This window comes from Heteronotia binoei, chromosome 3, assembly GCF_032191835.1.
Source record: "Heteronotia binoei isolate CCM8104 ecotype False Entrance Well chromosome 3, APGP_CSIRO_Hbin_v1, whole genome shotgun sequence".
Lineage (NCBI taxonomy): Eukaryota > Metazoa > Chordata > Lepidosauria > Squamata > Gekkonidae > Heteronotia > Heteronotia binoei.
In genome coordinates this window covers 160,443,211-160,467,975 of record NC_083225.1, presented here as the reverse complement: position 1 = coordinate 160,467,975, position 24,765 = coordinate 160,443,211, and the positions used below count along the sequence as shown (strand labels likewise).

Genomic DNA, 24,765 nt, shown 5'->3' with positions numbered 1-24,765 from the left:
ATATATATTTGTGTTTGTCTGTGTTCTTTATAAAATTTATATCTCTGCTGCGTAATCTTAAATAGGTACACACATGGCCCGGCCCGACATGGCTTGGCCCAACCTGACAGGGCCCCGCCCAACAAGGTCTCATTTATGACAGATCTGGCCCTCAAAACAAATGCGTTCAACAGCCCTGAGTATAGTGTTCTGCATGAGCCCTCAACAAAGGCAACAATTCACCCTGCTGTTTAGAGTTACCAACTGCCTTGAGAAAAATGCCCTGCTCCTTTAATAGACTCTTAATGGAATGTTATTTTCCCAAGGATGTTATTTACCTACATTTCATGAAAAGCTGCAGCTTCCCATTTTCACACATTAAGCTTCTGTTAAAGGGACAGGACATTTTTCTCGAAGCTTGTTCTGTAGTAATACCACCAGTCTCAAATCTTGGAATCAATTTGTGACACCACTACAATTTTTGTTTCATGCAATTCTGCCTAGCATTAAAAAAAATCATTTAAAACCATATGTTTTTCTACTTTGCTAAATCACCTTATTTAACAAAGAGTTCCCTAACTCCTTAGTGGCCCCGTGGCGCAGAGTGGTAAAGCAGCAGTACTGCAGCACTGTGGTCTGAACTCTCTGCTCACGGCCTGAGTTCGATTCCAATGGAAGCTGGATTCAGGTAGCCGGCCTAAGGTTGACTTAGCCTTCTATCTTTCCGAGGTCGGTAAAATGAGTACCCAGCTTACTGTGGGGAAAGTGTAAAAGACTGGGGAAGGCAATGGACAAACCACCCTGTAAAAAGTCTGCCGTGAAAACGTCACCCCAGAGTCAGAAATGACTGGTGCTTGCGCAGGGGACCTTTCCTTTTCTTTCCCTAACTCCTTCATTATATAATTAATTCAATTACATCTACATTCCTGAAGTAAATTCCTACACTTTTATAACTATATATTCTCTAACTGTCCCAGTGTCTGAGTCTTTTAAAAAATCTGCATCTAACCTGCAAGATGCTGAAACAGCTGCTGGCACTCTCAGGCATTCACAGCATTGTCAAAGATTTAACAAGTTTGGCTTCTGAGCAACCCCTAGTGATCAGTTGCAAATGTTACACCCCAAATATTCTGTTTTATGGAGAACAAGACCAAACAGGGCAACTCTTGCAGCCTAGCTCATTGACTTCAATTGACTTAGAGTGGAGTAACTCTGCCTAGGATTAGTGTAGTGAGTTTTGTACCTCTCTGCTTACTTTTGTGATGCAATGGGAATGAGTTTGAGTGGATCCGTTTGTGGAGATCTGGTGTGTATACTATTCTTCCATGGAATGAAAGTTTATGTTATATGAAAAAAACTGATTAAAGACAAAACAAAATGACAGTATACATACAGTATATATGGTACAAGACATCAAAATGAGATGACAACAGCAAAACTGTATATGGAAGGGAAACCATAAACTTTAAAAGGAGTGATTAGTTATACAAATCTGAGACAATACATAGTGTTTCTGTAAGATTCATAATTAGATTTAAACCAATGGACTAAAAATGAGTGATTTTCTTCAAAACAAGAAAATATGAAAGACTTACTATTAAGCTACATTATCACAGAAGAGTTTGGTGTTACAGTCTGCTTTAGTGTGGAAATGCTTTTCTCAAGCATAACATGTTATTGTGATGCCACTAATATTTCATTAAAAGTCATTATTAGTAACATTAGCATTATCAATATATTAAAAAAGAGAAACAACTGTTAGTAGTAAGCAAACAAAACAATCCGCTTTGGCAGTATGTTAGCAGCAATCTTTTCTTCCCTGCTGTACTTTTAAAAAATACTTTCACCAGTTTCAGGAAAGGGTGGGTTCATGTAGGGGTTTCCTGAAGCATTCAGAACACGATTTTAACGTAGCAGTGTGTTAAAAGGAGCCCCCAGAGAGTCTTGTTTTGGAACACACTGACGCCTACAAATTATTTTCTTTGCTACGTTTTGCAGTGTCGTGTGAAATTTATTTTTACTCTTTAGCTAAACATGCCTGTGTTTATCTAAAATGCAGAAAAGGCTAAATAATTTAAAACAAAATCACTTTTCAAATAATTACATGTACAATGCACACTGAAACATAAAAGTCTACTGCAAGTTAACAAGAAAGGGCTGGTTAAGGATCAAAGAGAATGTGTTTATTTTATTTCATGAAGTAAAATAAAAAGGACTTTCACTTTAACAAGTTCATCCTCAACAGGATAAAGCTTTCCCCCCGTGGAGGTTCATATACGTGGCACAGAGTGTTCATTGACATTGCAAAGGCATAACATTAATCAACAGGGACTTTTAATATTGCCGTTATGTTACAGTAGCAATTTGAAAAGCAGCTCCTTTGACTAAACTGTGAACAGTTGATAACAGAACTTTAAAATAATAATAATAATAATAATAATAATTTTTATTTGTATCCCGCCCTCCCCGCCTCGGCAGGCTCAGGGTGGCTAACAACATTTCATAAAAACATACAATAATAGATAAAACCTTTAAATTTAACAATATAAAACATTAAATTTAACAACATTAAAAACCAGTCAATACAGTTAGGTAACTTGGTCTGACAGTGCGGATGGTGTTTGACGCTAGTTCTGCCAGTTTATACATAGCGGTATAGGTCTTTAGAGCCGCATTGGCGGATCCTTAATTGACAGCTTTCTTTAGCAGTCCGAATATGCAAGTTTAAAGAGGGTGGTCTTGCAGGCCCTGCGGAACTGATCGAGGTTCCGCAGGGCCCGCACCTCTTCAGGGAGTTGGTTCCATAGGGCAGGGGCCACGATTGAAAAGGCCCGTGCTCTGGTATTCTGATGTTTAATCTCTTTCAGCCCAGGGATAGTCATTAGATTTTTCCCGGCTGACCTCAGTGCTCTCTGGGGTTCATATGGGGAAAGATGGTCCCTCAGGTAGGCGGGTCCTCGGCCATATAAGGCTTTAAAGGTAGTGACCAACACTTTGTACTGGACCCGGTATATAATTGGCAGCCAGTGCAGTTCACGTAGCCCCGGCCGTATATGTTCCCATTTCGGGAGTCCCAACAACAGCCTGGCCGCCGCGTTCTGCACTAGTTGCAGCCTCCGGGTCCGGCACATAGGTAGCCCCAAGTAGAGGGCATTACGGTAGTCCAATCTTGAGGTGACCGTTGCATGGATCACTGTTGCGAGGTCCCGGCGCTCAAGGAAAGGGACCAACTGCCTTGCCCGCTTCAGATGGAAGAATGCTGACTTGGCAGTGGCTGCTATCTGGGCCTCCATCGATAATGAAGGCTCCAGTAAAACACCCAGGCTCTTTACCTGGCGCGCTGCTTTCAATGGCGCACCGTCGAAGACCGGGAGAGCTATTTCCCCTCCCAGAGCGCCGCGACCCACACAAAGGACCTCTGTCTTCGCTGGATTCAGCTTCAGCCCACTCAGCCTAAGCCACATCGCAACAGCCTGTAAAGCCCGGTTGAGATTCCCTGGGGCAGAGTCGGGCCGTCCGTCCATTAGTAGATAGAGCTGGGTGTCATCTGCATATTGATGGCAACCCAGCCCAAACCGCCGGGCAATCTGGGTAAGGGGGCGCATATAGATGTTGAACAGCATCGGGGAGAGAACTGCTCCCTGAGGCACCCCAGTGTGCGCCTCCGGGACCGCTCACTCCCAATAGCCACCCTCTGTCCCCGACCCAGGAGAAAGGAGGAAAGCCATTGCAAGGCCAACCCCTCAACCCCAATGTCGGTGAGGCGGCGCGTCAGTAGCTGATGGTCGACTGTGTCAAATGCGGCTGACAGGTCTAACAGCATCAGCACCGCAACGCCGCCTCGATCCAGTTGCTTATAACTTATAAGTATCCTACTGAAATCAATTTTACACCATCAGTCTTATAAAAAATAAATGCAGAGCAGTAGCATGCCAGATCATTTCTTAAAAATCTTCAGCTGCCTATTTCTTCACATTAAAGTCTCTCATAAAGGATAGCAACTTTCTCTTCAGATCTGTTAGCAAACCTATCAGTAGCTAATTATTCATGACAGCTAAACAAATTCTAAAAAGAGCCCCGTGGCGCAGAGTGGTAAAGCTGCAGTCTGAGCTCTCTGCTCATGACCTGAGTTCAGTCCTGGCAGAAGCTGAGTCCAGGTAGCCGTCTCAAGGTTGACTCAGCCTTCCATCCTTATGAGGTCGGTAAAATGAGTATCCAGTTTGCTGGGGGGGAAATGTAGATGACTGGGGAAGGCAATAGCAAACCACCCTGTAAAAAGTCTGCCGTAAAGACGTCATGATGTGACGTTACCCCAGACTCAGAAACAACTGGTGCTCGCACCTTTACCTTTTTAAACAAATTCTCCAGATTCACAGACAGTATGCCTTTAAATACAAACTAATGAGGGGGACGTTGTTAACAGGCCTGGAGAAAAATGTGTTGTCCCTTTAACAGGGGTTTAATGTGTGAAAATGGGCAGCTGAAGATTTTTAAGGCACAAAGGTAAATAATATCACCTAGTTGGCTTTGTAAGGGGATGTGCTTCACTACTATGGGAAACAGTATTTTGGACTACATTGACCTTTGGTTGAAGGTTGCCAAATTGCCTGGAATCTAGGCATACCATCTGGAGCCTTTTTAGCCCACTAGCTGGACTGGCTGTGATTGACAGGTATGCTTTCTTAGTACCATGAGCTGCTGTTTCAGAGGTTGCCTTAGCAGAGGGCTTGCAACAGTACCAGCTCTACCTCTTATTTAAGGAGCAATCAGTAGCTGGAATTCCAGTCTTGGACTCCTGCCTGGATGTAGTTGTGGAATGGCTAGGTGACAGCTGGTTGAAATTAAATCTATCTAAAACAGAGATTATGTGTTTCGGAAAGCCTGGACCTTTGGGGTGGTTATTTCTACCAACCCATGATGGGGTCTGACTTTCTATGGTCAACGCTGTCAGGAATTTGGGAGTATGGTTTGATTCTTTTCTCTATAGATAAATGTGACCTTAGTAACAAATATTGTGTTTTATTATCTACATCAGGCTGCCAACTGGCTCCTTATATGTCTTGGAAGGACCTTGCCACAGTAATTTATGCAACGGTCACCTCAAGGACTGGATTACTATAACTTGCTCTATGCAGGGCTTCCTTCTGAAGATGCTTCAGAAACTGCAAGTGGTGCAGAACACAGTTGCCAGATTGCTGAAAGGAGTGTCCTGTCAGCACATATAACACCTCTCCTACAGATAGATTTTTAATTGTTTTATATTTTTAAAGTTTATTTATTGTATCTTTTGTATTGATTTTATTGGGTGCATTTTATATGCTTTTTGCCACTCTGACTCTCATTCAAGGGAGAGGGAGCAAGATATAAATTTTATGATGATGATATGTAATGGGGGAAGGGGAAAATGAGATACCCCACAAACATTCTTGCAAGTCCTCTGCTTGCAATATAATAGCACCAAAATAATAAAATATAATAAAGTACAATTAAGAAGAAGATCACTGCAGAATTAGTTAGCATCAGCAATTACCCAGCATAAAATGCCTGCATGAAGAGCCATGTTTTTAGATCTAGATGGGTAGCTGTGTTAGATCTAGATGGGTAGCTGTGTTAGTCTGTTATCTGAAGAAGTGAGCAGTGACTCATGAAAGCTCATACCCTACCACAAGTGTTGCTAGTCTTTAAGGTGCTATTGGACTCTTACTCTTTTCTACAGCCCTGTTTTAACTTGACATCTATAAACCATACAAGTTAAGTGCCAAACAAAGGAACGTGGGGAGAAAGTCCATTAAACAGATGTCACAACAAGAAGGTCCTGTCCTTGATTGTCACACACTTGAAGCACTTGGTATTAAGTCTACAACAAAGATTTAAGAATTGGCTCGTTCATATGAAAACAAGCAGTCCTCCAGATACCCCAATCATATTTAGGTTAAAAGGAAAACTATGAATTGCTTACAGAAAAAAGCAGGAAACAATACGTCTATGTATATGTCTATGCCACATCCATTTGCATCATAGCTCCCCATCTCACAACCTATAGGCTCCCCCAGAAGTTGGTTGTGAGGAAAAATGCTGTTTTATTCTTCTATGCTCCTACAGCAAGACTAGGAAATACATTTCATATTTGGTTAAAACAAAAGTGCATATGTTGTTGAAAAAATATTTGTTGGAAAAATCTATTTTTATTTATTCTCTCTCTAAAATATATATATGTAATGAGAGAAGGGAAATATATATACACACACACACTTTTACCAGTGGGAAAATCTGTTCTTAAGGGAAAACTACATATTTCCTGCAACAGTACCTTCCTTTATAAAATGCAGCCTAAACATGGTGATGTCAGTAATGTACATGGAGTGATGGTGTCGTGGCTATATCCTACAAGAACTTCTTTGAAATGTAAATGTTTCATCTCTATATTCATATCCTAGTCAACAAACTCCAACCATCAATAAATATATTTAGTGACATGCCTGATTTTTCTCAAAGCTTCTGCTACACAAAGTTAGGAAAGAGCTTTTTTATTTCATCCCAAATCATGAAAAAATATCAACTTAAACATATTAAACAGTAAAAAAAACCTTTGTAATTACTGTCTTCTTGAGGAGTGCAGATTAATGCAGACAAAAAAGAGATTTAGAATAAATTTTGAAGTGACTGTATTGTACCGTCAGACAAATTTAAGGGAAAGATAAATAGGGATGCCAGCCTCCAGGTGTAACCTGGGGAATCTCCTGGAATTATACCTAATCTCCAGGCTACAGACTTCAGTTCCCTTGGATAAAACAGATGCTTTAAAGGGTGTACTCTATGAGATCCTTCCCCAGGCTTCACCCCCAAATCTCTAGGAGCTTCCCAACCTGAAGCTGGCAACTTTACGTCCCACTGATGGCCAGGAGGGACCTGGCAACTCTACATACAGTACTAGGAACACCATTGTTAGAAAAAAGTGTGTGGGTGCAGGTATGGGCAGAAACACAAGAGCAGTAGAACTAGTGGTGGTGATAGATGACATATAATTGCTAAATGGATTGTATCACTGTTTACCAAAATTTCCTGTGAAAGAGTTTAGTGAGTGGTACTTGACATGAATGAGATCATCTTAAATGCATAATTGTGTACGAACTAGCTTATGTTCTCCCTTGATACCACTACAAATATTTCAAACACCAGCCCTGACCTGGATAGCTCAGTACTTACCAAAGTACTTGGATGGGAGACCTCCTTGGAATACCAGCGCCCAGAGGGAAGTAAGAGGCCAAAAGAGTAGAGCAAAAGCCAAACACAAAGAAGATGGACATATCCAAACAGCTTTTTAGCTCAATCTTACCAAATTCTTTTTCCTGTAGCCCCCATCCCATATGGTTTTTGTACATGCAGGTCCAATGATTCCCAGGATAGCCCTTTCTTAATGGTCAAAGGGAACCCCTCCTTTCTTTATTCATCTCTAGAAAAACTAGTTAAGAACATAAGAAGAGCCCTACTGGATCAGACCAGTGGTCTATCTAGTCCAGCATCCTGTCTCACCAGCGGCCAACCAGTTCCTCTGGACAGCCAACAACAGGGTATAGAGGCTGAGCCTGCTTCGGCGGGGAGGGCGGGATATAAATAAAAAAAATTATTATTATTATTATTATTATGAGGCCTTCCCCTGATGTTGTCTCCTGGCTCTGGGATTCAGGAGCTTAGTACCTCTGAATTTGGATGTTCCCCTAAGTCACCATGGCTAGTAGCCACTGATAGGCCTTTTCTCCATTAATCTATCTAATCACCTTTTAAAGCTGTTTATTTCTGCAGCCATCACTACATCCTCTGACAGCAAATTCCACATTTTAATCAATCACTTGCTGTGTAAAGTAGTACTTTCTTTTGTCTTTCCTGTACCTATTGTCCATCAGTTTCATTGGATACTCCTTGAGTTTTAGTATTTTGGGAGAGGGAGATCCAATCCGAAGTTTATAGCAATTTATAAACTATCGAACACGGGTCTCAACTTGTCTGGGCAACCAATAATCCCAAAGGGTAAATCAAATAAGAAGAGGTCACTTTAGATGCCAACTAAATCATAGCACTAATCTTTCCTTTCCTCTGAATTAAAATGTATTATTAACTAAAAGAATGAAATTGTTACCCTGCCAATACACAGCATCATTACAAAATATTTCCAAGCCAAATTTGGATTTCTTTACAAGATCTTAAAGTGCCACTGGACTTAAAATTTATTCTACTGCTTCAGATATGGCTACCCACCTGGATATTTCTTTTCAAAGTCATTATACTTACATGCAGAATTAAGGACTGAAAGTCAATTCAGATGATGGAATTAGATAAAAGGAGATCTTTAACAACTTCTGGAGCTTGGGTTCCATTCCAAAAAAAGCACTAAGGCTACTTGAGTGGAAGGAGGCATTCCCTGCAAGTATGCAATAAAGACCACAGTTCAAACTACTGCAAGTGACTGTCCAAGAGAATGCATTGAAAATGTATCAACTGTGCAAGGTGATAACTAGAGGTGGAAAAGCTGTAATCTTTGAAATTCGCAACATATTCCAGGAGCTATTACTAATAACTCTGTCTAGATTTTGTGGGTAATAAATTTCTGTAAGGTATACTATACTGTACGTGGAAAAAGGCCGCCTAATTCCTATGGACTCTGTGGTTAAAATGCCATGTAGGGATGCCAAAGGACTTGGAGAAAAATGCCCTGTCCTTTTAACAGAGGCACGATATGTGAAAATGGGCAGCTGCAACTTTTCATGAAATGGAGGTAAATAACATATCATTACGCCTTCATCAATGGGGAAGGACATTTTTTTCCTCTAGGGAGCTGGCAACCCTAGACATCAGCTAGGAAATTCAGCTTCAATTCTTTCCACTATGATACTCAAGGTAACATTTAATGATCCCTCAGGTATTTATTGTTATTAGTTAATGATATCCCAGATCATCATCATCATCATTTTCATCTCAATGACTGGTAGAATGCCAATTGCCTTGGTTTTTTTACAGTGGTAAATCCAGGTTATTCATCCATGAAAGTAATTGGGTAGTTTTGGCATAATATCCCCAGCCCAGAGCTGATGTCAGTGGTTTTGGGGCTGTAATTCCTGAAGAGTAAAAGCCCCTGCATGTCTTTCAAGAACTTTGCAATCCAGTATTTTTATCATCCTGGCTATCAACCTGCACCATTAGAGCAGGTTAAATGATTTATGATCTCAAAGCATCTGCTGAGATCAGTATGGATTTTTAAAATGTTCTGTCACAAAAGCCTGACTTTAAGCAGAGGAACTTGACTGAAAATCCACAAAGATGGAGGGGGAGGCACAACCCACAACTCCCATGTGTTTAAATTGTTGTGTAAACCCAAAGAAGCGATTTAGGAAGTGAGACAGACACCCTTAGAGAGCAAACTGTGTGAACCATTAAAGGACATTAAGTTGTCAGATATATGGTATTTATTACCTCAACATGGGATGTGTGGGTGTGTGTGGGATGCTCTTTGACTTTTCTGCTTCAAGCCTCAATTTTTTTTTTAGTCTGCCCTAACTAAAAAAAAAAAAAGCGGCCTCTCTTAAAAAGAAGACTCCTCAAGCCCAACAACTCCCGCCTGAACAAGCCCGTTAACGCTCTTCACTCTTCCTCGCGCCGTTCTTTTACCGCGAGATTTCCTGCGTGACGTTAGGACGTACGGGACGTCACCGAACTCCATGTCCCGACACTCTGTGCAGGCGGAAGGAAGCGGCTGCTGGTGACTGTGCAAAGATGGTGAGTGGTCGCGTTGGTGAGGGGGAATTGGGGTCAGTCAGTAGGGGAGCTTTGTGAAAAGAGGTCCTGAGGCGACTTCGCGATATGAAGAGAGGGGGAGCGTGTCAGCGATTCTCTAGTTTTGGAGTCACGGCCGAATTGACCTTGGTGCACCTGCTGGGAGTACGCCCGCCCGCCCCTTATGCAGCGTTATTATTATTATTTTTTTGCAAGCCTCCCTAGTCCGCTGTTTCTCTGTTGTTTTAAGAGTGGAATATGCGGAGGTAACATATTCCCCCGAGCTCTTGCGTCCTCTCTGAAGAAAAGTGGTTAAGAACTCTTTCTTTGGAAAGTGCTGTGTCCACATGTGCTACATAAAGAGCGGCTGTATAGGAAAATAAATGGAAAGATACACACTGTAAAAGGAATAGCATCAAGCAGGATTCCAGTAATGTTTATTTAAAACATTTTAATGCCACCTTCCATCCTACAGAGTGGCGAACATAACAATTTTTAAACGTTTGTGTAATTAAAATACTGTTAAAATTATAAAATAGTTCAAGAAAATATAAACAACACTAGAAGGTGGGGGCAGTTATGGAAGCAAGAAAAAATACCAGAAAAATGGGATTGGATTGTAAAAGTTATGACATGGAGTGAGATGGACAAATTAACAAGAACTTTAAGAGACTATGATTTAGAAGATTTTAAAAGGGAGTGGAAAAAAATTAGAAGTTATGTAGAAGACGAGTGGAAAGTAAAAGGACTTTGGACAATTTTTGATAATGATTAAACTTTAGAAGAATATTAATTTTAGTTCTTAGTAATTAAGGGTACATTTTAATGTTAATATTTTGAGTAAATAACACTGGCTGGGGTCAAGTAACGGGGGAGGGGTGATTAGAAAGAAGCATATGGGATAGATGAAAAGAAGTTATTAATGGAAATTGTTACCATATGTTATCAATAAAATTGTTTAAATCAACACTAGAAGGTGGGCAAGTAACCATTATCTAGTCTCTATTTTGTTCTCTCTTGTCCTTGTTAAGCTTATTTCTAGGGTTGTGGCATCTTCCAGTTTGAACAGATTGCTTGTAACAGTCCCTTATGAGCTAGACCCAGCTTCCTCATATGTAACTGTTTTGATGTCTTGTGCATATTTTCATAGTCATGTAGAGTATTTGAGAGTGGTGGAACGTGGCCTGGCTTGCATTTCAGACTTTTTATGTTCTTCTTTCTTTCAGGGAAGTCTGACATGGAGTAATCTAACTAGTGAAAAATGGCCTACTGCTTTTCTCCATTCAGCAAGGACTCCTTTGTTTAACTTTATGCTTCTCTTTTCCAGTTGTTCTGGCTAAAGCTCTGTATGAGCTGTTAAAGATGTAATATTATAGAGTCAGAAAGGAAAAATTATTCCTTCACTTCTGGTGAAGAGAACTTTGACTTTCAGAATGTTCTGTAAAGCTTGTTGGTCTCTTAAGGTGCTACTGGACTTGAATGTACATAACTGTTCTACTGCAAAACAACACAGCTACCCTTTGAAACTGGCTTCTGTCCATGCTTTCCTGTGTGTAATCATGCGTTTGTGTGTAATACATGTATGTCCTTCTGTCAGTGGAATGCAGAAGGGTGTAGTTATTGCTTATTTATATGTAGTTTATCTGCCACTGTGTTTGGGGTGGGGTACAATTGAAAATAACAAAATATTTTTAAAAATTGATGTATATTATTTATAGTTCACTTTTCTCACAAGGTCTCAAGCCAGATTATACTTAGTGAGTCAAATAAAAGGGGGCTAAAAAGGAGAGGAAAACAAGAGAATTCAGGAACTAATATATCACTATTCCATAATAGCCAGTTTAGATAGCTGCTGTTTTAGGTGGGGAGAGGGGAGGGTACATAGAAACAAGCAGCACTTGGTCCCAGGCATATCAGCAGAGGTAGCTTTGCCATTTTCCTTGTCCCTCTCATTGCAACCAGGCGTAATGTCTGTGGTTGGAAGCAGTTTGGGAAGGATGGAGCCAAAGTGGTCCCAGATAATGGAGGGGGGGGGCTCACTTATTTCTTCTTATGCAGCCAAAAATGATATTTGTGTTGTGTGTGTGTTTTTAAAGGCAAGAAAAATGTATGCAAAAGTCAGGCAGGAAAGAGCAAAAATGAGATAAATCAGTTTGTAGATATAAAACACCAGTCTCATACATGATAATCACTGCTTTGGCTTTACTATGGCTGTAGTGAGAGTCATCATACGAAAGATAGCAAGATCTTCGAGGGCTGTGGAGGCATGATGATGGGAATAAATGTACTTTTCCTTGATTCTATAAATGACATATATCAACACCATAACTTTATGATTATATTCTATGAAAAACTTAGGCAAACAGTTTCCTCTGTCCTGTGGTTTGACCTTTCATTTGCCACCATTGTGGGGTCACCCAAGAATTCTGCTGGGTTTATTTTACAAACTTCTTGCTTCCATGGGGAAGCAATTGTACTGTCATGTTAGTATTGCTGTCTGAGGGATTTCCTGCCGTTTACTCTTTTATTTACTTAATTTATCCAGTTTCAGACTTGTTCTATAATAATTCATCTAACTTTAAATTTATGCACTCCAAATATTTGTGCAGTGGAGGTGTGTGTTTGTATATAGGAAGCGCCTGTAGATTGCAGTCAGAATTGAGGGGTGGGCAAAAATCTATGCAGACAGGGTGTGAGAGACAGTTGCTACACAAACAAGGTACAACTTAAATAAACAAGACAGGCTGCTGATGGGAAAGGAAACTAATGTTTCTTATGCTTGTTGGAATCCTGGCTCCTCGTCCAGACTTCTATTTTTCATGTCACTCTAATGAATGAGTCTGCTCTGCATCCCCTGGCCATTTTTAGAAATCCTGAATGCAAAATCCTAAATGTAGGATTAGGACAGCATTCTTTTATTATGATAAATTGATAGTAAACTCCAGCCAGTCATGAAAACTGTTGTACCTGTAGGTGCTCTCCCCACGTCCTTTGGCATGTGGAGCTTTACTGAATGCTTCCCACTTTGATAAAGCTTCAGTTTATAACAACAGTTGATTGCAAGTGGTCTGGTAAATCGTGCTTTGTTTACACAAGCCAAAATTCTAAACTTGGGTTTCACTAGGATATAGAAATCTAGCTTTCGAGGGGGAATAAACTTTGCTTTGCAGAGGTTCTTGCATTTGGGCATTGTGGCAGGTTGACCAAAGTGGAAAGTGTTCACTCAAGCTCCACTTGATGGGGACATTGGGAGGAATGAGGGACACGTGGGCACAGGAAGAAGCTGTGCTTGCATCTGACTGGTATTTATTGGCAGCTTGTCATGACTTCTGTTACTGATGTAACAAACACAAATTTGAGCAGACATCAGAGGATGGTGGAAGACAGGAGGGCCTGGCGTGACTTTGTCCACGGAGTCACAAAGAGTCGGAATCGACTGTGCGATTGAGCATCAAAATATGACTTCTGAATGCATCCCACAAGTTCACTGCTTTCCTAGGGAGGAAAATATTAGTTGTGTCATGTGCCTTCCTGAAATTGAGGAACAGACTGTGTACCCAAGGAACAAGGATGAGCTTGTATTATTCGTTTTTCTCTCCACATAGGAGTTGGCAGATGGAATAATTAGTGTAGTAGCTTATAGGCTACTTTAAAGTCCCTAGGAGAAGTACTTGTTGAGTACATGACTGTCTTGCCACCCAGCATGAACATATTAGGGAATCCATGTACCAGGAGTGGCCAAGCTGTGGTTTGGCAGCAACATGTGGCCCTTTCACACATATGAGTTCTTGCTGGGCTTTTCCTACAAAAAAAGCCCTATGCGAAACAATAATGATGTCGAGTTGTGGCTTAATATACAAATGAGTTCCTGCAGGACTTTTTCTTCAAAAAAAAAAAGCCCTGCTTATAACTGTCTAATGTAGTGGTGTCAAACATGCAGTTCGGGGGCAGAATCAAGCCCCTGGAGGGCTCCTATCCAGCCCCCAAGCAGCTGGCTATCATCTGCTTCCTTTCCCCTCTTTCTTGCTTCTTTCTGCATAACAGCTTGCTTTGCAAGGCTTGCTCAATTGCACAGGAGCTACAGAGCAAAACCTCTGTTTTCTCCATTGGCTGAGGCTCCTCCCTTGGGGAGGAAGGAGGGGAGAATAGCTTGCTTTGCCAGACTCTCAATTGCACAGCAGAGCTACTGATGTAAGCCTCTCTTCTATTGGCTGAGGCTTCCCCCCCATCCCCTGAGGATGGAAGGAAAGAGCCAGAACTTCCTTTGCCCAGTTCTCTGGTTCCCATGGGAGAAAAACAAAGAAAGCATTTTTAAGACCAGTGAGTGCAAACGTTTTAAGCATGTTTCAAGTTTTTTATTTGTTTGTGTTTTTTATAAAATGTATATCTCTGATACCAAATAGGTACACACATGGCCCGGCCTGACATGGCTCAGCCCAAGCCAACATGGCCGAGCCCAACAAAGTCTCATTTATGTCAGATCCAGCCCTCATAACAAACGAGTTTGACACCCATGGTCTAATGCTTAGGTGTGATTTGCATTCATTGTGACAAATTTTAAGGTAACCCAACATCTCAGTAATATATTTTCTGGGAAGTTACTGTAAAGAATAAGGTACATGTAATATTTTAAGGCATCAAATTAATCAGGTGATCTATTTTATTGTAGTTATCAGGTAGTCATTTGAAATACTTGTGTTTTCCATTCATTGTCATTCTTTCTATTTCAGAATACCCGAGGATTTGGATCTCAGCTGAAAGATAGCGTTCCAGTTCCAGATTTTTCATCTCGTGGTTCTTTTGAAAGCCATGATGTATTACGAAAAGGGTATGCACTGCCTGAGTAAAAATAGTAGTGTTGAATTCTTATACAAATACAAAATGCAGTTTTGTGCTTCCGTCTTCTGGCCATACTAAACTTCTGTATGCCCAGATATCTGAGCTACATAACCTCTGTCCCATTAAGATAGTATTTCTGTACTGCCAGTCTGATATGTGGTGTTTCTTACTAAGAAGAGCATAGTATATAAGTGGTTTGGTCAGGACTTCTTTTGAGCAGTAGAACCTTAGATGGTTTCACCTTGCCTCCATGGTTGCCCCAACTGACCCATTGCTGCATTACCAGCCTCTGTATGCCTGGTTTTTATGGCACTAGTCCTGGATATTTCTTCAGATTTTTCAAGGTTCACTTTGGAAAGAAAGAGATGAGCTCTGAAACCACCATCTTTATATCATAGATAGGTGCAGGATAATAGTATCCTTGTTCATCAGTTCTTTATAACTTTAAAGGGAAAATTGCTGTACTTCTCAAGCTGCAAACTTCCCTAGTTACAAAAAATGGTTACATTACTAAATATTTGTGTTGCGAGAATAATTCGTAGAAGTCCTTTGAACGTTGCACCCTGTTACTTTATTTATCTTAATAACGTCAGATGCTAGTAGGAACATTAATTATAGATTTTTTCCACAGAATTATGGTACTATAAAAGGATCCTCCTAGGTTCTGTGTAAGGCTCCAGATCGTTTCCTGCTTGCTTGGAGCATGGGAACCAACTCAGCCTTTAAGTGGATGGAAAACTCTTTGCCTGCCTGCCTTCCTCCAGCAACAGACAGAGCTGCACTTTTCCAGTCACCTGTCTCTTGGAACTCTTAAATGAACTTTCATTTTCTATTTAAATGTAATAGCCTAATTTTGTTTGCTACCTTTCAGCTTTTAACTGCTTACAGAAGTGTTTTTATTTGTAGAGCCATTAAGAACGCAGCCCTCTAACTGTTCAAAACAGGGTTATTATTGTGTGCCTACTGCTGGACAATTGTTGCTGAATACATATAATTAAAAGAGTTTGGGGAGTGCTCCACTGTATTTTACCTAGCCGGGTTACCAGTCCTCAAATCTTGAAAACTGCTAAGCTAATTCATAATGCTTTATTTGTGTTCCCTCCATAAACTGCATCGTTTATGATATTATAGGCATATTATGGTATGCCTAGAATATCATAAACGATATTATTATCAACATACTATTTTTATAGTACTTACTTCTCTACATGTTGTGTTTTGTGCTGTATTTCACCTGATTTCAAGCTGCCTTTATGTGTAACTGTCAATACTTTGTACATTAGCTTAGCAATTAAAAATTCATATCTTATTGGTTGATGAGAGGATGGTAGGAGGAAGAAAGGGAAACCCTACCCTAAAACAATTTTACCAAGTGACTGCCTCATTTATAGAATTATCACATCAACAAAAGCTCAGTGTAGCCCTTCTCACAACACATCCATGGAGAACAACTTGTGTAAGGGGAGAAGCAGCATTGCACAGGCAACATTAACCCAGTGTATTTCCAGGTTTCAGGTGTATCCATTGTGACCACATAGGCAGTTCATATACTGTAGATCCAGGCTCTGCAATACTATATGTCCAGTTTCCATTGATATGCTGGATGAAAACAGGAAACTTTTCTTGCTAAAGAAAACATTTCTGGGCTGCAGTGAAAGCTCTGAACATGTGCTGCAAATTCCTGTAGGAGATTCATAGTGCAGAAAACTCAGGGCATTTTTCATTCCCAGAACACTGGCCACCTACCACCGCCATGTCTATTCTTAAACAATCCCAGCATAGTGTTGAGTCTTTATGATAAGGTTGCTTTTACTACTTCTGTCCTTTATTTTTCTTTATAGCTTCACAAATGCAAAGAGTGAACTTTTTCCTGCCCATCCTTTGGAGCTATCAGAGAAAAATGTAAGTCCAGTATTTAACACTCCAGAACAGTATTCATTGTCCTAAAAAATCTGTACTTGGGCATTACAAATCTGCATTTGTAATGCCCAAGGTTGATGTGAGAGGGCATGATTTTGACAAGTAGTGTTTGAGGGTGGCAAAAATAAATTTGGTGGGATTTACTTGGGAGTAATATATGCCGGGGTGCCCAACGGTAGCTCTCCAGATGTTTTTGCCTACAACTCCCATTAGCCCCAGCCGGCATGGCCAATGGCTGGGGCTGATGGGAGTTGTTGGCAAAAAACATCTGGAGAGCTACTGTTGGCTGCCCCTGATATATGCAATGGGCTGCAACCATAAATAGAGGCTTTACATTCATTTCAGAAATAGTAGGCTCTGGTCAGTTATTGAGGATTTTGTATGACAATCCATGCAAAAAAATTGTAAATTGGGATATCATCCTTAATCCCTCTCTCTTCAGCTAGTCAGGTCTGTGCAGATACAAGATGCAAGTTGTAGCATAGCAGAATAAGCTTTGCCTCCAAATTTTGAGGGAGGGTGACAACTGGGAGGCAGGAGAGACCACAACATTGGTTCTACCCACGTGATTTCTGGATTCAAGTTAACATTAGTGATGTACAAAGCCATAGGGAATCTAATTCTGTGCTGGCTCCTAGTAAGTATAAGCTGAGCCATTTAGCCATTAGAATACTGATGTGTAAAAGAGGAAAACTTTGCCAAACACATGCCTCCCCCCCGTGCCAGAAAGAATACATTTGACAAATAAATTGAGTTTTGAATGGCATTTGGGCATGTACTGCTTTCACCACTAGATGGAAATAGATAAGATGGGTAGCTGTGTGAGTCTGTGGCAGTAGAAAAGAGTTCAGTAGCACCTTAAAAGACTAACAAAATTTGTGGTAGGGCATGAACTTTCGTGAGTCACTGCTCACTTCTTCAGATACAGCTAGAATGTGAGTCCACCTGTGTTACATACTGGAAAGTGGAGTGATTTCAGATGTCAGATGACAATAGAAGACGTGATTAGATTATGTGTGGCATGGACTAGGTAGGAGGTGCAGATAAATTAGCATCTAGGACAGATGGACTCACATTCTAGTTGTATCTGAAGAAGTGAGCAATGACTCACAAAAGCTACTGGACTCTTACACTTTACTACTACCACTAGGTGGAGTCAGTCTGTTTAGCTTGCCAAACACAACAAAGCTAAATGTAACAGCAGATTGAAATAGGTACTTCTTCACCCAAAGGGTGATTAACATGTGGAATTCACTGCCACAGGAGGTGGTGGCGGCCACAAGCATAGCCACCTTAGATAAAAATATGAAGCAGAGGTCCATCAGTGGCTATTAGCCACAGTGTGTGTGTGTGTATATATATATAAATTTGGCCGCTGTGTGACACAGAATGTTGGACTGGATGGGCCATTGGCCTGATCTAACATGGCTTCTCTTACTTATAAATTCAATTTGGAAGGCCACATTGTTCATTCTTATTTTTTCCATGTGAGAAGAGCCAGTTATGTAAATTCATGAAATGTATCTAGTTAAACTGGTTTATGAGAGTGAAGGAAACTGTATTTCCATTATTGGTTGTCAGAAATAATTAGGTTCTTAAAATGTCTTATGGTAGCTTTCGTTGAATGAAGATAAAATGAATTTTTCTACTCTGAGAAATATTCAAGGGCTACATGCACCGCTGAAATTACAAATGGAGTTCAGAGCAGTGAAACAGGTATACTTTTTGGTTATTTTGAACAGCATAAATTCTTTCCCATCTCTACTAATCCTTGTTTGTTTCTTTTTTCAAGCCTTGTATGCTTAATTATCAATATACTGCCAAAGCTAGTTCTTGATGATCCAGACTTAAAATTCTTATTATTCAGTTGATCTTAGAGCACAAAGTATGGCCTTTGGTGCCTGGGAAGGTGGGGAGACCAAGGGAATGACGCAGATCTCAGTCTGATCATCATGTTTTTAGTCACCCAATAAAAAGAATCTTAATTGATTTATCGTATATGTTGTTCATCTGCTAACTCAGCATATGTTGGCAGGCGAGGTTTTTTTTTTAAAGTTTTCCTTATTGTTAATGTGTCATAATCTCAGAAGAGGCATCCTTTCTTAGATGAGAAAGTAAACTGCATCTTCCATTAAAACCACTTGCCATCTGCACTTTTTATAAGAATTGGTGTTATTTAAAAATATGTTGCATAGTTAGGGGCATCTTTTTAGTTCACCAGATGACTTTCACTTAGCTAATCAATCATCCCTAAATAGCTTAGATAATTTTAAAAAATTCTTTCAGTCTAGTAGAGAAGCTAGATCTTTCAGTGTTCCCATTTATTTTGTGGAATAGGGGGAGATGGAAAAAAGTATAAAGGGACACCTTCCTAGTAAATGTATACCCCTGTTCTGAATGTACAGTGAGTGGCTTTATAAATTCTAATGATCACAGCTTATGATTCCTGCATGTACGTATTTACCAAATAAAAAGCAAATTTCAAATTTTACTTGTCCTTGTGGGTAGCTTATTCACAGAATGGCAGACTCCCTAACATGCTGTGTGGCACTTTGCAGGTCCAGCGACTTCCTTTCCTTCATAGCTCTAACCTGTCACTGGAGATCTTGAAAGGCAACTATGACTGCATTGGTTTTGAAGATATTCTGAATGGTAAGAATCTCTTTTCAAAATTTGGGGAGATGTTAGATATGCTGAAGCTTATTAATTTGTAGTCTATCTTTCTCAGAGATTTTTAAGGAAGGGAGAATTGTAGATAGCTCAATACTTCCCTAAATGGCCAAAGACTCAAAACCTGTCTACAAATAGCATTGCAGCATGGAAGCTTCTTGCTTGTTGCACAGTTCCATGTGAATGATTGCCACATTATGAATGGGCTCAGCCAGAATTGCAGAATTTGCACCTAGGAGAGGATTTGCATTCTGTATTGAACATCTCTGAAATTGATAATTGGCATTTAAAAATTGCGTACTGTAGGGGAAGACACATTAGCCTATTCAGGTGCAGCCCTCTCCTCTGGTAGGGGATCTGACCTGGCAGTGCTTTCATCAGGAGATGGGGAATTTGAAGTGCAGCAAATACAAATCATGCACTTCATCTCTTGCAGCAGTGGAAACTTAGCCCCTCTTTACTCTGCCACTGGCAAAATTACCCAGTTCTCTTCAAAACAAATTCCTCACAGGACTCCCATGATTCAACATCAGCTTTTCAGAGGTCTTGGGAGGGAGGGGGGGAGAGCAGGATCTGCAAATGTCATCATAGTCAGGTTTCATAGAATATGATCCATATTTATAATTATATGGTAAATACTTTCTTTCCCCAGCATGAACTGAACTAATAAAAATATTGTTTTCCAGACCCAGCACAAAGTGAAGTAATGGGAGATCCTCATATGATGATGGAGCACAAATTTGGTTTATTATAACATCCACATATTCCAGACTTACTGTATGTGGAAATGTTTCTTTCCTGTGTCTCTGCAGTTTAAGTAAACTATATTAAATGGCAGCCGTACAATATTTTGTTCATATACATACCTACCTTGATGAAAAGGCACATTAAATGCTTGAAGTATGTTGACTTTTGTTCTGTGTTTACTGTCAATATAAATGTCTTGTAATTGGATATTTTAAAATATCAGGAAGTCAGTATCTCTATTCAGGGCTATAGTTAGTTCATGTCCAAATTGTAGAAACCTGCACACTAAAAAGTATAGAAACAGGACATTTTTAAAAATGATTTTTAAAATACTAGATTGGACGTTCTTTTGCAACTTATAACCCAGGTATTTGCTGTTGAATCTTTCTCTGTTCTTGATGACTTGACATCTTTTAAACAGTGAATAAAATTTTCTATAAATGTTGTGACTTTTCAAAATATTTAATATCTCAAGTGATCTTAAGCAGTGTATGTTTTAATTACTATTAGGCCTGTTTATTCACAGCCCCATTTTATGGTCCTGCTACAGTGTATACCATCAGCCTGAAGTATATTGTCAATGTTTTGGGATCCTGTATTCCTACAGCAGCTAAGATACAAGCAATTGCACTACTCAGAAAGCTAATGTAGTATCAGTAGGGCAGGGGATAACAGTCATATTCACAGATGACCTTGAAAATAAGAATATACTCAACATGGACAACTTGCTTAAATGCTTATCAGTTGTGTGTGGAGTGCACCAGTCATGAATGGCACTGTCATAAAGCACTGAGATACTTCTGTTGAAGGAATAGGCTACAGTGTCTCTCTTGTGTTGGCTGCTATGGCCTGATGTTTAGGAAGTCAGCTAGTAGATCCTAACAGCATTCATCTCAACGTGGTGCCCTGTAGAAGTGTTCAGATCTCCCTCTGCCACCCAACACACCAGCCACAAATAGCAGTGCCAAAGCAGTCAGCAGGCATTTACAAAACAAAAACCTTTGTTTAACAAGCATCATAATAGGAAAAAGAGCCAGAACCATATATACAAAGAAAGAATGGGTATTGTCTGTCCTCATGCTATGTGCCTCTGCGGGAGGGGATGTGGGATTCAACTCTGCGCTTGGAGGAGAGACACTTCTCTCCCTCCTTCCAGTTAAAGCCATGGTGGTTGTTTCCTGTGTAAATTATAAAGGATTTTAAGGACTATATCAACTTGAGCAGATGACACAAAAGCATAAGAGCTAGTGGGGGATGTGGCTGATTGGTATGCAGTAGGTTCCAGGTACAAATCTTGGCATCTCCAGTTAACAGCAACCAGATCATATGTGATGTGAAAGGCCACTAGCTGAGACCTTGAAGAGCCACTGCCAGTCTGAGCAGATAATACTGGCTTTGGTGGATTAAGGGTCTAATTCAGTATAAGGCAACTTCATGTGTAATATTGGACCTAGACTTCTTCAGGTCGTGACTATGTACAGTAGCAATGCCTGAAATTGTAGTGTTGAAAACAGGCTTTTGTACAAGTCTCGGTTGGGAAGCAGCTATAGAGAGCCATCTGCCCGTGCACTAGCCTAGTCAGTCACTGATCTTGATCAAGTAGTCTGATTCATTCATGTGCCTAGGACATTTTTAATTCTCCTGGCTAATTTGTCCAGCCATGTCCATCCACCTGTAGTCATTGGTATCTGTTTTATTTGCCTTTAAATTGGAGTGTGCATGCACAAGGGGTCCCTTTGCATAGCATGTCTGTTCTTCATTGAGAAGCTCCTATGTGTAGACTCCCATTTCTGGAGCAGTGAGGTAGTCATGTGCTGCATGAAAAGTGTTGCTAGTAGATCTGTGTGCCTTCTTAACAATAAGGACTGTTTTGCAGTTTTTTATGATAGCATTTATTTAAAACATAAGCATTCAAAACATTTTCCAAAACTTGGAAATTATATATGCAAAAGCTTAAGTATATTACCCAGATTTGATGCTGAGGATGCTTTGCCATAATTTAATTCTTCCCTTGCAGAGGCAGCTGAAGATTATCCTTACCCAGTTGTACCAACCTCATAGGTGCTAAGGCAGTCAACTGCAACAATTCACTGTGCCTACCAGGCTGTTCGTGAGGGTCCCTTGAGCCCCCAGAAGCAGAACTGGGGAGGGAAGCTCAGTAGGCTGCAGCAATAGACAGAAGGCAGGGAAGTCACACTCCACAAGCTTTGTTCAATGGGCAATGATTGGGCTCCTGTCTTTGGTGAAGGTCCATCTTTCAACCAGTAGTGCAATCTTACCTCTGCCCTTTTCATTCATTAAAATATTTAAATCTTGTCTTTCAGAAATGAGACCTTCAACACAACTCACGAAAATAAACATAAGATACAAAACCTCAAAAGTTGTAACTATAACAGGTGTCATAGTCAAATTAACAACTTGGTCAAAGTCCTTTCATCAGAAAATAAATAGATCTTTTTAAACTCAGGGCCAGCAAAAAAGCAAATTTATCTGAGGAAGGAGTTTTATGACTTTGAACTGCACCTGAGTAGGTCCTCAGTAAGTTCCTACAGCACTGTATGCAATAAGAAAGGTATTTTAAAAATGAAAAGGTTCATCTGGGAGACACTTGGTGTATGCTCACTCCAGACCATTTACAACTCTAAAGATCTGCATCAAAACTTCAAATCTGGGCTGGAAACCAACTAGAAGAGAGAGAAACTGGCATCGTATAATTTGGCAGCTGCATTTTGAACCAAATGTATCTTCTAAACAGCATGTTACAGTAATCTAATCCATATGGTTGCCAGGGCATGATTTACCAAACCTAATATTTTTTTCTAGGGAAGGACATCACTGGTGAACCAGTTGAAGCTGGTAAAAAAACCCTATAAGCAGGGCTTTTTTTTGTAGCAGGAGCTCCTTTGCATTTTAGGCCACATACCCCTGATGTAGCCAATCCTCCAAGAGTTTACAGGGCTTACTGTAAGCTCTTGGAGGATTGGCTACATCAGTGGTGTGTGTCCTAATATTCAAAGGAGTTCCTGCTACAAAAAAAGCTCTGCCTAAGCATGCTTAAACTGAACCTGAGTCTTGTCCTACTATTTGGATTCTTAAGTCTTGTCATCTTGACATCAGATTCAATGCCTGTTTATGTTCAAATGGCAGTCATACCCTGGGACCATTCTTAAGAAAGAGTGCAACCTCATCCAACATCAGTTTGACTCCCACTGCCAGATTAGACATCTTTTCAAACCTCAGTTTGTTCACTCTAATGCTAAGTGTTAAGTACCGGATCAGGATCTTAACTGCTGCCCCCAAAGTTGATGGGAATAGGTATCATCTGCATATTGATAGTACTGTAGTTCAAATATGCAAATGTGCCCAGTGGTTTCATATACGTAGTTTGTTAAATGCCATGGCAGATGGTAGCCCTATGCACAGGGAGAGAGACAGCCCTGGTATTTCTTGGAAGTCACCCATCCAAATACAAACCAAGGCTGACCCTGCTTAACTTCTGAGATCTGATGAGCTCAGGCTAGCCTGGCCTATCCAGGTTAGGGCCTCAGAAGGGACCCCCTGCTTCCACCTGTAGGCACAAGCATAAAAGTAACCACATGGTGTTCAGCTTATGATGTCTAGGTTGAGCTCATGTTTTATATTGCTTATATATAACATGATACTATTTGATTTTAGGCAGATTCTGCCAATCAAGAGTGGAATGTGTTATTACATTGTCCATTTTATATAGACATTTGTTCCACTTACCTCACTCCTATCCAGGTGCCCAGGAAGATCTGAAAAATTCTGTACTTATCTCCTCCTCGCAGACCATCCCTAAAGTAACTGTAAAATAAAGTAACGGGCTAGCCCAGTTTCATCAGATCTCAGAAGTTAAGCAGGGTCGGCCCTGGCTGGTACTTGAATGGGCAACCTCCAAGGAATACCAGGGGTGTGATGGCAAACCATCTCCAAAACATCTCTTGCTTTATAAAAAGTCCAGCTCACCACCTAGTAGCGCATAACACTAAAAGAACTAGAACTGCTAGCTGCCCGACAATCTTAGGATCGCTTGGCTATATTACACACACTGCCATACAACAATTATTATTAATTACTCTTAAAGTGGCCAAGGTCTGTGATGGAAAAGCAGCTATTCCAAATTTCCATAAGAAAGCAGCTATTCCAAAAATTTTAAATGACTTTTAAGTATAATTACAGCACAAAAGGTTATGTTTTTTAGTCTCTGTATATTTACATTTATATGTAAACTGCTTTGTTGTTGGCTAAACTGTTGATCATCATAAATGTTGATTGATATATAAAATGAACCATTTCAGTTTTCTAGTTCCACTATTTGAAGGAATTTATTGATTTGATGAAATATTTCATAGTTCAGCAAAAATATGAATGGATGCTTCACAATTCCAGATGTATTTAAGGTGGTGTCCATTGTTCAAGGTCTTTCTAGTTGAGCTTGGATGACCCAAGACTTGGCTGGCTGAATCTGCTACACTCTGCCCCAGAGGGTAGTGTAGCTTTTCATCAACCCCAAATGTTGTGTATGAGCCTTCATAAACTTGCAGTGCTTGCTTTTCACAGATTGCAGGAGGTTTGCCAGAAGGGAAAGACAGAAAAGGTTCACTTCTGTGTGTGCTCTTACTCATAGTATCCAACTCTATATATTTCAGGTGTCTTTACAAATAATCTCTATTCTAGGATAAACTAGTTGTACATTTCCCAACAACCATGAATAAACTTTTTAAAGACCAGAAACCAAAGTAATCTTACAAACCTGTTTATCTCATTTTTTTCACCCATACATTAAAAACATTAAAAATTGCTACACATCTGTACAATATT

The 24,765-nt window shown here is 40.1% G+C and overlaps 1 protein-coding gene across 4 annotated transcripts; it reads left to right on the top strand.

The window, feature by feature from the left end:
- Positions 1–4,400: 4,400 nt before the first annotated feature.
- On the top strand, positions 4,401–20,368 carry POMP (proteasome maturation protein). Of its 4 annotated transcripts, none has more exons than XM_060234739.1 (7): positions 4,401–4,482; positions 9,522–9,750; positions 14,478–14,575; positions 16,428–16,488; positions 18,121–18,222; positions 19,065–19,158; positions 19,863–20,368. In XM_060234739.1, exons 2-7 carry the CDS (start codon positions 9,748–9,750, stop codon positions 19,928–19,930), a joined length of 426 nt encoding a protein of 141 aa, XP_060090722.1. In that variant the 5' UTR covers positions 4,401–4,482; positions 9,522–9,747; the 3' UTR covers positions 19,931–20,368. The 4 variants fall into 4 exon arrangements, with proteins under 4 accessions (XP_060090722.1, XP_060090720.1, XP_060090718.1 ...); XM_060234737.1 differs by having other exon boundaries at positions 4,401–4,651; XM_060234735.1 differs by lacking the exon at positions 4,401–4,482 and adding an exon at positions 8,339–8,484.
- The last annotated feature ends 4,397 nt before the right edge of the window (positions 20,369–24,765 follow it).